At 40.7% G+C, this 13,323-nt stretch overlaps 1 protein-coding gene across 3 annotated transcripts in view; it reads left to right on the top strand.

The window, feature by feature from the left end:
• DMGDH (dimethylglycine dehydrogenase) overlaps positions 1 to 13,323 on the top strand; it is a 69,404-nt gene that overhangs the window by 26,677 nt on the left and 29,404 nt on the right. For all 3 annotated transcript variants that reach the window (XR_012904868.2, XM_006119142.5, XM_025182630.3), the window contains 8 exons: positions 503 to 751; positions 2,523 to 2,721; positions 5,549 to 5,718; positions 7,852 to 8,005; positions 9,378 to 9,543; positions 10,290 to 10,420; positions 12,033 to 12,250; positions 13,079 to 13,236. Coding sequence is in view for 2 of the 3 variants with exons in the window: in XM_006119142.5 (XP_006119204.1) it covers positions 503 to 751; positions 2,523 to 2,721; positions 5,549 to 5,718; positions 7,852 to 8,005; positions 9,378 to 9,543; positions 10,290 to 10,420; positions 12,033 to 12,250; positions 13,079 to 13,236 (1,445 nt within the window). In the remaining variant the exon portion in view is untranslated. The remainder of the gene's footprint in view (positions 1 to 502; positions 752 to 2,522; positions 2,722 to 5,548; positions 5,719 to 7,851; positions 8,006 to 9,377; positions 9,544 to 10,289; positions 10,421 to 12,032; positions 12,251 to 13,078; positions 13,237 to 13,323) is intronic.

Genomic DNA, 13,323 nt, shown 5'->3' with positions numbered 1-13,323 from the left:
AAATAGCTAAAGGTTTATTAACAAGGGAAAAGAAATAAGAAAGTTATTTACAGGTTAAATTAAGAAAATATATACACAAAAATGAGTTGCAAATTAAATCCCAAGATTGCTTGAGTTGTAATAATCTGTCAGTTCAAAATGATTTTCAGGACAGACCAAGTGGTAACCTTTATTTTGAGTCTGATTAACTCAGAGTGGTTTTGCTTCTTGCCAAATAAGGCTGCGTCTACATGGCACCCTTAGTTCGAAATACCTTATTTTGTAATTTGGTGCTGTCCACCCAGCGCCAAATTTTGAAATAACTCGCTATTTTGAAATTCCCCTTAATCCTCGTGGAAGTATGAATAAGTCACCTACTATTTCAAAATCTATTTCAAAATAACGGACTGCTTCAATAGATGTTTAATAGCGTTGACATACCCTACAGGTTACCTGAGTGATAAAATCCATTCACTGAAATTAATGTTTGCATATTAGCATAGTTCTTAATTGTGTTTCTTAGGCTTCTGGGCTCGAGAAATAGGCAAAATGATTGGATTGCACCATCCCCTCATACCTGTTCACCATCAATATGTTGTGACATCTACTATCCCTGAAGTGAAAGCTCTGAAAATGGAATTGCCCGTGCTTCGTGACTTAGAAGGATCATATTATCTGAGACAGGAAAGGGATGGGCTTTTATTTGGTCCATATGAAAGTCCGGAGAAAATGAAACTACAGGAGTCATGGGTAACAAATGGAGTGCCACCAGGTAATTTTTAAAAATTACATGTATCTGCAAAGCTTGATAAACTGTAGAAAATATTTAAAAAATATAAAACGCAGTCGCGTATTTCCCTTTATAATACTTGTGTGAGGAAAAGTGGAAGCTGTTGAAAATGTAATTGAAACGTGCTTTTTTGCATATCTTTCAAAATATGACTGTAGCCTCTGTGAAAGAGTGAACAGAAATAACAAACCGAACACTAAGGTAGACTATTGTATATATGCATAAAATAAATCCATAAAAACAAATGGCTTTGACCAACATTAGGGAAGTCTCTTGCACCTGTCCATCTCCTTCCTGCTTCATTGCTGAGACTTCGTGTCATTAATGATAATAATCATACCTATCTCTTACATAGTGCTTCTCATCAGTAGAACTCAAAATGCTTTGCTACTCTGGGTAATATCTCCATTTTATAGATGGGGAAACAGAGGCACTGATAAATAAATGACTTTCCTTGCTCATCCAAAGGGCCAATGACAGATCCAAGAATAGACTCCAAGACCAGGTCTGCTCTTCAGACCTATGTTGGTTTCTCTGCTTCGTGCAGAGGTGTGAAAAATCCACCCGTTAAGGGACATAAGCAATGGTCTTAAACTGCAGCAAGGGAGGTTTAGGTTGGACATTAGGAAAAACTTCCTAACTGTCAGGGTGTATTAGGGTGTAACTGGAATAAGTTGCCTAGGGAGGTTGTGGAATGTCCATCTCTGGAGATATTTAAGAGCAATTGGATAGACATTTGTCAGGGATGATCTAGGTGGTGCTTAGTCCTGCCGTGAGAGCAGGGGACTGGACTTGATGATCTCTCGAAGTCCCTTCCAGTTCTATGATTTTATGATAATTATACCAATCTAGCTCCTGATGTAGACAATGCTATGTGGACCGTGCTATGTCTGTGCTTCTCACAGAAGTAGATTAACTATGCCAACAGGAAAAGCTTAACTATCAAGCATAGTAGTGTCACTATATGTGAAGCGCTATATGACCAAAGGCGTAATAGAAGATGAGATCCGTCGATCGACGGCTCAGTCCAAGAAGAAGATATGTGAAGACAATCCCCAAGTCTCCTGTGTCCTAGTACAGAGCCTAAACTACTCAGCTATACTGCTTCCCCTTCGATCAAGAGAAATAAAATAAAAACTGACTGTTAAATCCAATTGCACTCAGTTTATGCTCTTCTTACAGAGAAATGAGGTTTTGTGCATGTAAAAATAGAAAAGATGTTGCTATACAGACTAAGGATGTTAAGAAGTGGGTAATTGACTAATCAGTACTCGATACAATTTGTATCAAGTACATGATTAGTCGATAAGGGGCCCTGCTGTGGCTCTGCAGTTTAGTGTAGTAGGAGCTGGGCCTGCAGGCAGGCCGGCCCTTACTACAGTTAAAAGGCAGAGCCACAGTGGTATAGGTATGGGACCCGGCACACCGGGTCCCTTACTGCTGCTCCTCTGCCTCCTCTACATTCCTCTCTACACCATAGCGCTGGTGCTGGGGGGAACCAGCTTTTAAGCCAGTTCCCCCCAGCACCGGCTGCTTCTTCCTTCTCCCTCCACCTCCCCCGCTCCTTGCTGTCTCTGATACAGAGGCAGCAAGGGGGAGAGGAAGTGAGTAGTCAACTCAACTACCCAATAAGCCTAATACAGACTGATGAATTACATACTGCTATTGCTTATGTATGTATTGAATACCTATATTTTAAACAAATATTTACAGTTGATTATAAATATATAATATTAATCAAATATTTGTGCAGGGTTTGGAAAGGAACTTTTTGAGTCTGATTTAGACAGAATAATGGATCATATTGAGGCTGCAATGGAAATGGTTCCAGTCTTGAAACAAGCAGACATCGTTAACACAGTTGCTGGTCCTATCACATATTCTCCAGACATACTTCCTATGGTGGGACCGCATCAGGGTGTCAGAAATTACTGGGTAGCAATTGGCTTTGGGTGAGTAAATTCATCACACCCATTAACTTTTATCCCACATGTATTAAAGTGAAGCTAATTGAAACTGCATTCAACTTGAACACTGCTGACCTTGTTTTTTTCTAAACATATTGTACACTACTACGTGACTTCAAGTGGCCTCAATGCTCTGACCATGTGCATCTCCTTACATGTACCCATATATTTGTTCCCTCTCCCACCCATCCTGTGGTTCTTTCTCTCCAGCTCTTTTTCTGTTCTTGCTCCTTTTCTTTTGCAGCATAGAACAGTTAATCTCAAGGCCAATGCCATTGCTGCATTGTGGACCTGCAGGAAATGGGTAGTATTTAAAATATTGTGTGCACCAAGATAGAATCTTGTCAGCCCTGTTTCTTAGCATACATCTTTCAGTGTATTTGCGCAAACAACTTTTGGCCGTATTGGGAAAGTCCACACATCAGTTAAACACCCATAGCTGGCCTGGGTCAGCTGGGTAGGCCTCAGGGAGATTGGGCAGTGGAGCTGTAACATTGTATGTGCAGACATTTGGGCTTGGACTGGAGCCTGAACTCTGGGCCCCAGTGAGGGGGGAATGTCTTAGAACCAGCTCTAGCCCGATCCCAAACATCTACACAACAATTTTTAACTCTGCAGCCCAAGGCCCATCAGCCCAAATCAGCTGACCCAGGCCAGCTACAGCCATGCCACAGCTCTTTTATTCCAATGTAGTTGTACCTATGGTCTCCTCCATGGGCTGCTTTGTGGTTGCAAAGGAGTGTGGCAAGGATGACTGGAACAGAGGAAGCTTAACATATGAGGTGCTCAATGGAATGTTGTGTTTTGTGGAGAGAGTCAGAGAAGTACTAAGCAGAAGGTAAAAGTGTATTGGGAGTGTAGGCTGTTGAGGAAGGGGTGCCAAATGAGAGTGCTGGGGGTGCCAGAGTTTGAAATGATAGATGCTGCAGGTGAGTGTTGTTGGATGTTAGAGGTAAGCGGTGAATACTGGGAGAATGTGCTGTTTGAGCAGATCTGGGTGGTGGTATTCATTCTTTCTTGCTGTGATATCATTTTATTAACATTTTCATTAATCATAGTTTACAACTTATTCAGCCTAAATTCCTTGCTACATTCAGTTATCTCAGCTGATCATAGTTCCAGGATAAATGGATAATTGCCTAATCATCAGATCAGAATCCAGTAAGACCTTATTCTTATTTTCTTCACTTTACAAACACTTATATATAAACCTATATAAGAGATTAAAATGCTTTCCCAGACTCCCAACATGAAATACATTAGTCATTTTGAATTGAATGGTCGATTAAGTAGACTTGTTGTTTGAATTCAAGAGATTTAAAAATGTTACCTTTTAACTGCATGCTTAATATTCTTATTTAAAGCCCTGTCTTCCAGAAAAGACTGTTTTGTTACATTAATTGCGCTGCTTCTCGGCCTTTTTCTTCTCCCATTGAAGTGACTTCAGTGGGAATAGGATTAAGATCCATATTGGACTGACTGAAGATAATAAATAGTAATAGAGAGGTAGCCGTGATAGTCTGATCTTGCTAAAACAAAAGGTAAAACTATGTAGCACTTTAAAGACTAACAAGATGGTTTAATAGGTGATGAGCTTTCGTTGGCCAAACCCACTTCCTTAGATCATATTCTGAAAGAGAATTGGCATGACCATATATACCAAAGGAATACAATGAAAAGAGTGAACAAATTATTAAACTGACAAATCAGATTTAGTACAGAAGGTAGGGTGACAGGGAGGGAATAGCTATTTGAGTCAATGAATGGCTAATCAGGAGTGATAAGTGGGAAGCAATCTTTGTAATGGTTAAGGTACTTAGCATCTTTGTTAAGGCCCATTCGTAAAGTGTCAAATTTAAGCATGAAAGGAAGTCCTGAAGTTTCCCTCTGTAATCTGGTGTTAAAGTCTCTTTGAAGTAAGATGCATGTAGTAAGGTCGTTAAGACTATGTCCAGGTAGATAGAAATGAAAAGCAGCTGGGTTTTTCCTTGTGAAGATGTCTGATGTCTGATTTGTGGGCATTAATTCTTTGGCGAAGTGTCTGAGAAGTCTGTATTCCTATTATAAACGTAATTTAAAAAACTTATTAATTTGTGTAGCTTCTGAATGTTGGGACCCAAGGTTTAATGAGGATATTTATGAAACTGGAGATATTTGTATTTCAGAGGTCATTGACACTCTGTTCTTCTCTACCAGATCCCTAAAGAAGCAGATGTTTGCATGTATGTTGTAATTGTTGTGTACATTGGTAGTCTTTATCTCAAGAGTGCCTAGTCAGAACATTGTGCTTGCAGTATTAGTGAGTGTTTTGTGGTTTCTTTTGTAATCATTTATTATTTGTGAGACACCAACAGGGAACTGGTAATTGAGAGGGGACTAGCAGCCATTAGACAGAGGAAACTGGAGCTGGGTGGCCAAGCAGTCTTAAGACTGGAAACCAGGGAAATGAGGAAAGGGGTAAGGGAAGGGGAATGGAGAAGAGACACATCTGACAAGGAGAGGGGTTTGAGGAGAAAACTGATGCTGGCTGTGCAAAAAGGCCTGCACAAAGTTTTTCTTTGTCTCTGAGGAGGGCAATAAAACTACCAGAATGTTGCTTTTAAACTTTAGGAATTTCGTATAACCTCAAGAGCTCTAAGTGCCTTCTATTAGAGGCAGCTGACTTAGTTGCTGAAAATGGAAATAATAGTGGTTTTGAGGAATTCCTAGACAATACACTGTCAACAGTTAAAGAGAATCTGTGATAACTGACACCTTTGTTGAAAATTATCTGAAATGACTCAGTATTGAAGGATTTGTCTTTGTTTTAAAGATACGGCATTATCCATGCTGGAGGCATAGGAAAGTATCTCAGTGATTGGATCTTAGGTGGGGAGCCGCCTTTTGACCTGATAGAATTAGATCCCAATCGCTATGGAAAATGGACCACCACCCAATATACCGCAGCAAAAGCAAGAGAATCTTATGGATTTAACAACATTGGTAAGAAAACAATTTATAAAGTGTTTAGCTTCTGATTTGTTTTCATATCCTGAGAAATAGGATTTTGTGCTTGTGTAAAACATCTCCTTTCTTTTGTTGTGGATTAATAGAAAGATTAAGACTGGTTCCCCATTGCCTTGCAGCTAGTGTAGTCCCTTAGGCCTAGATGCACAAAAGGAATTAAGTGCCTAAGTTTTCAGGGTAAATGTTCCCTGGATGCCTCACTGTCTGCCTCTGGGCATGTTCACTGTTGCCTCACTCTAAGCATCTGAACACCCATTCCCTGCTTGAGCCCTGGAGTGAGTCACAAATCAGGGAAAGATAGGCATTCAGATGACTGGGTCACATATGGGGCTCAGACCAGTAGGGGCTTCCCTCATAACATTTAGCCCAGGGGTAAGGATACTATCCTGGGATGTGGGAATTCTGGGAGCAGGGGGCAGGGACATTGCAAAGGGAGCATTGGGTCTGGGGTAACTCCCCCCCCCCCAGGCACGGGGCCCTGCCCTGCTCTTCCCCCATCCAGCCCCCTTGCTCAATCCTCCAAGCAACATGGCATGGGAGTTTAGAGGGCCTGGTGACAGCAGCAGAGATCGCCCCCACCACTCGCCATGCAGACAGCAGGGGCCAGAATAGCCAGCAGCTTCCTTTGCTGCACCACACTGCCCTCTGACCCACTGCACTCTGTGTCTCCACGGCAGCAGGAAGCAAAGCGCGTTGGGGCCGAGGCTCTCTGCTTCCCACTGCTGCTGAGAAGTAAAGTTCAGCAGGCTGGGAGAGGGCAGTGGAGCAGAGCAGGTTACCTGGCCACTCCTGCTGCAGTGAGTGGCAGGTTGACCCCTGCTGTACCTTGTGCCAGGCCATTGTAATCCACCGGGTCCCTCCCATCCACAGGACAGTTGGAGCATCCACTTCGGGGCCCCCAAAGTGTGTGGCTTGGGGCGGCCATCCTGAATCATCCTATGGACGGGACATCTCTGGCAGGGGGACTGGATCCTTGGTTTCCTCTATGAGCACTAGGCTTGTGCATACTCTCTCACTCTCTCTGTGTGGCCCAAACGACTCTTCAAACATTTAGCCAGAGTGTATCAGGTTCAACAGCAGACACTGACTATTCCATGTCCCAAAAGTTAGAGCACTCCCTTCAAATGTGGCCGATCTCTGTTCCAATCCCGTCACATGGAAGGGGAAGTTGGGAGTCTTAGGGTGCTCATTAGGATTGCCAGGTGTCCAGTTTTGAGCTTTCTTTTCGGGAAACAAATTGAGAAAATAGTAATGTCCGGTATTTTCTAAATAAGATTGTGATGTAATGTCAAGTGTGTCTGGTATTTTTGATGAAACCATCTGGCAAACCTAGTGCTCATTCCCGGTGAGTCCTTACCTACTAGGCTAAAAATAATAAAGGAGGTCATTTTATTTCTCTTCTCCCCACCAACAGCCTCTTGCTAAATCAGAGTAGGCACTTAATTCCAAAAGAGAGTTCACAGCTGAGAACTTCTAGCAGAGATAGCACATATCTGTGTGACATGAGGATACTTGCTCAGGATACTGGCTTTTGTGAATTGTACTCTCAGAGTATCTCTACAATGCAATTACACACTGGTGTCTGGCTTGTGGTAGCAGATTCAGGTTTGCAGGCACAGACTAAGCGGCTGTAAAAATGTGATGCTCAGACTAGGTCTGCAGCCTAAGCTCTGGGATTCTCCCACCTTGTAGGTCATAGAACCTGGGCTCTGTGTCCACATTGCAATGAAACACCCCATGCCCTATAATCCTGAATCAGTGAGCACAGGAAGAGTGGTGGGTTTTAACTGTTGTGCAGTCATACTCTATGATGTCTCTCTCGCCATTCATTGTATAGGTAGCCTAGGTGTCTTAACTCAGGTGCCTAAAATTAGGCAGTGTGACACTCAGCATCTCAACACATAAATTCCCTTTGTGCAAAGGAAGTGGAACATTAATAGAAAACATTACCCTTCTGATTTGGTCACATGATACTAAATGCCTCTAAAAATTGGCTTTGTACTATATTAGAAATATTTATTCTAGGAGTGCAGTTACTAACTTCTTTAACATGGCTTGCTCTTTTGGTATAGTATATCTAGTATGCCTCTTTTCTTTTTACTGTTCTAGTTGGTTATCCTAAAGAAGAAAGGTTTTCTGGGAGACCTACGGAGAGAGTCAGTGGGCTTTATGAAGTGCTTAAATCTAAATGCTCAATGGGTTTCCATGCAGGATGGGAGCAACCTCACTGGTTCTACAAGCCCGGAGCTGAGATTGGATACAAGTAAATGAAAAATTACCACTTTTGTATTGGTCTAGTGTCCTGAAATCAAAGATGATTGAATTAGGATTAATGGGAATCATATAGGATGTGTCTACACTACCCTCCTAGTTCGAACTAGGAGGGTAATGTAGGCATACCGCACTTGCAAATGAAGCCCGGGATTTGAATTTCCCGGGCTTCATTTGCATAAGCGGGGCTCCGCCATTTTTAAATCCCCGCTCCTTCGAACCCTGTGCCGCGCGGCTACACGTGGCACGAACTAGGTAGTTCGAACTAGGAAGCCTAGTTCGAACTACCTAGTTCGTGCCGCGTGTAGCCGCGCGGCACAGGGTTCGAACGAGCGGGGATTTAAAAATGGCAGAGCCCCGCTTATGCAAATGAAGCCCGGGAAATTCAAATCCCGGGCTTCATTTGCAAGTGCGGTATGCCTACATTACCCCGCTAGTTCGAACTAGCGGGGTAGTGTAGACATACCCATACTTACCAGTCAGTTTAGCTGAAGGTCTAAGAAGCAATTCTTCTGTTAGCAATTTTCTGTTAGCTGTTCTGATTTGTTACCTATATTTTAAAATATGTTTACTAATGGCTCTAGATCAGGGGTCACATTTCCTCCCTTACTCCCCTCTTGCACTGCAGTGAGTGAATTATGTCACCTCTTTTCACGGAATAAACTTACTCACTCTGTGTAACCCTGTGGTGTCCAACACAGTAGTCACATGTGGCTATTTGGCCAATTCAGTGTGACTAGTTCGCTATAGCAGTGGCCACTATAGTTGCTACTGCTTCAGCACTGGTTGGATACCACGGGTGTAACCAGTGAGTAAGGGCAACAGACCTAGCATTCTCCCCACACTTCTGCTCTGCATCTCCTGCCTGTTTGCTTTCAGTGGGAGACCTCAGGCAAGTAGCCCTGCTTTCCCATCCTCAGCTGAGTGACAATTTGAGCAAGGCTCAGCAGGAGTGTAATGAAAGCCCTACTCCTCCCTGTGCAGCCACATAAAGCCTTCTACAATCTAACCTATAATAAAGGATTCAGCAAAGTCAGCAGTAAATTTACCCAGGGTTAATTAATGAAGAACTAGAAATGTTTTCTCATGCTTTTAACGATTCAAACTGTTACACAATTTATTCTGTTGCCAATTTTGTTTTTGACTCTCATGTTAAACGAATTAATATTTAGCCCCTTGTTAAATGGAAGAAAATAATGGATAAACTTCCTAAATTAAGAGAGTTTAGGTTCTAATGCTTTTGAATGACTTGCAAAAAAAAAAGAATTTTAGAATATATTTTGCTAAATAGATCACAGAATGGCTAGACTGTAAATAACCAGCTGCATATTCTATGTTTTATGTGCCTAAATACTCTGTTTCAGACCCAGTTTTCAGCGCACAAACTGGTTTGAACCTGTAGGTCGTGAATATAAGCAGGTTATGGAAAAAGTTGGTGTGATTGACCTGACACCATTTGGCAAGTTTATTGTCAAAGGGAATGATTCAGTTAAACTGTTGGATCATCTGTTTGCAAATGTCATTCCAAAGGTAAACAGGACTCTGATAATTTTATTAACCAAAGGCAGGAACTCTGGAAGAATTTCAGAAATGGGAAACCCAGAAGTAGAGGCATAATAATCTGATCATCTTTATATTTCATCTAACAGGAAGTTTTAGAAAACACTAAAGAGGAATTCTCTTAAAAAACCTTTATGTCAAAGGAGACCTTTTGCTAGGTCAAGACCATACCCAGGGCAGATTATATTGGATTAACTCAGTGTAAAACACCTTTTTGACATCTTTGGCAAATTTGTGGTGCACACTTCTTTTTGGTACCAAACCCTGCATGCTTTACTTACATGACTCTAGTCTATGGGAACAATTGTGTGACTAAGGCAAGAACAATTTTTGTCTTTGACGGATGGCTAACATAACAATAAAATTGAATTTGAATTGGAAATCTAATGAGAAAGTATTCTGTAACACACATAACAAATATTTATAAAGATCTTGACCAAATCTTTATTTCAAGCTTCCTGTTTTTAATTTTTTTCATATGAAAAATGTGATTTCCATTATACATCATAATCCTGAACAAAGGACATTAATCTTCCATTAATGAGGTAAAACCCAGGAGAGAGAGAGTCATACTTTGTAACATAAATTATATGGTTAAAGATTTTTGTATAACTGATGTACATAAGTATTTTGTTTTCACATTTTGCACTAAAGACATGTAAGAGTGGCAAAGGATTTCTGTTGCAAATTAAATTATCATATGTTCTTCTGTGTAGGTGGGTTCTACAAATATAAGTCACATGCTAACACCAAGAGGCCAAGTCTATGCTGAGTTAACCGTTTCTCACCTGTCTCCAGGTGAATTTTTGTTGGTGACTGGTTCTGGGTCAGAGCTCCATGATCTGAGGTAAGGGTGTAGTTAGATAGGTAGGTAGGTAGGTCTATTATGATGACTTGTTCTGTGAATCGTTCCATTGGAAACAATGGGAATACTTGCATAACTAGGTACTAAACTTGGATAAGGCTAGCAGAACCAACTCAATTGATTGATTTGTAAAGAACTTCAACAGCCTGAGTTGGTCGCCCAACTATGCCTTGGGATTGCTTAAGAAAACTTATCAGACTATCTACTATAAGATTTTGAATACTACCTTCTTAATTTATTTTGTGAACATCATGAAAGAAATTGTTGAGAGTCAAAACTGAACTTTTCACTAACAATGTAATTAAATATGCTGAGGGATCTATGGTTTATTATTACATCAAGAATGTGAATTTGTGTTAAGGGATTTCTTATGATTACTACTTTACTAGTCACTTATCTTTGCTGCCAGTGTGGTTACACATATTCTGGACCTAAAGACCCATTTTAAGTCATCTGACACTTTTGATCATTTATTCTGTAACTGCTATTTCACCTTTTAAAATCTCTCCATCTCTAGCTCTGTACTAAACTGCCTCAATCTTGCAGTTATCCTATACCCCCCCCAAAAAATCTTAACTTACACCAGTTATTAATTTGGCTTTGTAATGAAGGGTCAGGGAAAGAATAATACTAAAATACCCCTTCCTTTTCTGTACTTTTCTGGAGATTCAGGAATCAGGGAGAAAAGGGTAGAAGGCCTGTCAGGCCCAGCTGCTTCATATACCAAGGAAGAAATGGAAAAAGGAGGAATTAGACTGGGGAAGAAGCTTCCATGAAAACAGGAGAATGTGGGATATGCTGTTTAAAGGAACTAGGCTTTTTGATTATTTTGGGACTGATTGTGCCCTAGAAGGGAAAACTTGAGTCTGGAAGGGAGAATCTGGTAAAATGTTGTAATTGAATCAGGATCCAGAATCCCGTTTTAGTTGATCCTGCTCAGAAATAAATAGCAGCACTTGCAACCCTTTCTGGTCCAACTATTATGATAGCACTGGCTGCAATAGAAGGAACCAGAGCGGAAGGTGCTTGTCTGCAAAACAACAGCAGCAGCAATGCCAGTTTCAGAAGCTCTTCATTTGCACGAACACTTGATACTTTTTGAGGCCTCCACAGGTTGTGATGGTGCAGTGACTGAGCACTATGCCTTCCTTCACACTGCACTGACTATCCTCGGGCTCAGTCATGTTGATGTGGAGCTCCCCTCCTTGGGAGTAGGCCTTATGATTTGGCCCATCGTGATTAGTAATAAATAAATATTAGCAATTGCCAGATCAATTTGTTAAAATAAGTAGTTTGGCCAGTGTATCTGATAACTCCCTCATACCCGTGACTTCCCTATTTTTTTCTTTTCAAGTGGTGCTGAATATTTATAGGTAATCTCTTTGGGCTCTTCACTGTTTGTGTGTGTGTATTACTGCAGACCTCTGATCTTTGGTTGGGGCCTCTAGACAGTACCACGAGATACACACGTTTTAATTATCATCGTACTGAACACTTACTTTGAATGTTACAATAAATCTACGGACTATGGTCCCAGGAACAAATAATTACTCTGAATGAGAATGTTAATAAATCTCTTCTCCTTCACATGCAGATGGATAGAAGAGGAGGCACTGAAGGGTGGATACAATGTTAAGATTAAAAACATTACAGATGAGATGGGAGTACTTGGCGTAGCAGGTCCATTTGCACGAAAGGTTCTCCAGAAACTGACCACCGAGGATCTTAGTGATTCTGCATTTAAATTTCTTCAGTCCAGACATATTAAACTTTCTGATATTTCTGCTACTGCTATTAGGATATCCTATACAGGTAAGAGGTAGGGAAAATAGATTGAAAAAAATTGGGCAGCTAGGGAAGTAACTGAAGTGACTAAAATTATGTTGGGGAAATTGAACTCATAATGTGTTTGAAAGTACTAGAATAATAAAATTATAAATAGACATAAATGAGAGAGAAATGGTACATTGGTTGTCAAACATTTTCTGGCCAGGAACTAAGGATCTCTGAGATCTTGGAAACAAAATAATACCTCTCCCTCACATTTTTTTTAGCAGAACTAAAGGCCAGTTTTGAAAACAATGTGATCTTTGGTGGCAAACCTGTGTTCAAGAATATCTTTTGAATTTGTACTAAATTAGTATCTATAAAGTGTATTGAAAACAGAAAACATAAATGCTTAATTTTTATTATTTCTCCCTTTTTTCTTTGCCAGTCACTTTTTATTTTCATTTTTCTCTGTGTCCACCTCTGCCACACTGGGCCAAATTCAGAGGTCTGTCTGATGCAGTCCATGTCGGTGTAGTTAACATCTTACAGTTTTTATAGTATACCAGTAGACTTAGACTTAAGTCACTTACCAGTTGATAATTTACCAGCCTTCTTTCCTGTCCGCTTCTTTTTGAATCCTTTGTTTCCCAGGTTGGGATCATCAGTTTAAATTAGAGAAATAGTGCCACTGTTTATTCACTGAGGCACAATTCTTTCAAGAGTTCCTGAGGAGCAGCGAAATTTCTGCAGTCTCATACTAATGAATTCTGTGTAATAAATATAGCCCTAATTTTCATAGCACTCATCTGAGGAGTAATATTGCTAGCACTAAATATATTGGGATTACTTGATTAATTTGTTTTATAACAGGTGAATTGGGTTGGGAACTCTACCATAGACAAGAAGATTCTGCAGCTCTGTACAATGTCATCATGGAAGCAGGCCAAGAAGAAGGAATTGATGACTTTGGAACTTATGCTCTGAATACGTTAAGGCTGGAAAAAGCTTTCCGAGCCTGGGGGGCAGAGGTTTGAAAACAGTTATTTTTACTAGTCTATGTTTTTATATAGGTTTCAGTCATACCTAGATAAAAAAAGTTAAATTTTGTTCTGGTT

Source organism: Pelodiscus sinensis, chromosome 6, assembly GCF_052426305.1.
Source record: "Pelodiscus sinensis isolate ZL-2025 chromosome 6, ASM5242630v1, whole genome shotgun sequence".
In the NCBI taxonomy this organism is placed as follows: domain Eukaryota; kingdom Metazoa; phylum Chordata; order Testudines; family Trionychidae; genus Pelodiscus; species Pelodiscus sinensis.
The sequence above is the reverse complement of the archived record's forward strand: the minus strand, read 5'-3'. Positions and strand labels throughout refer to the sequence as shown.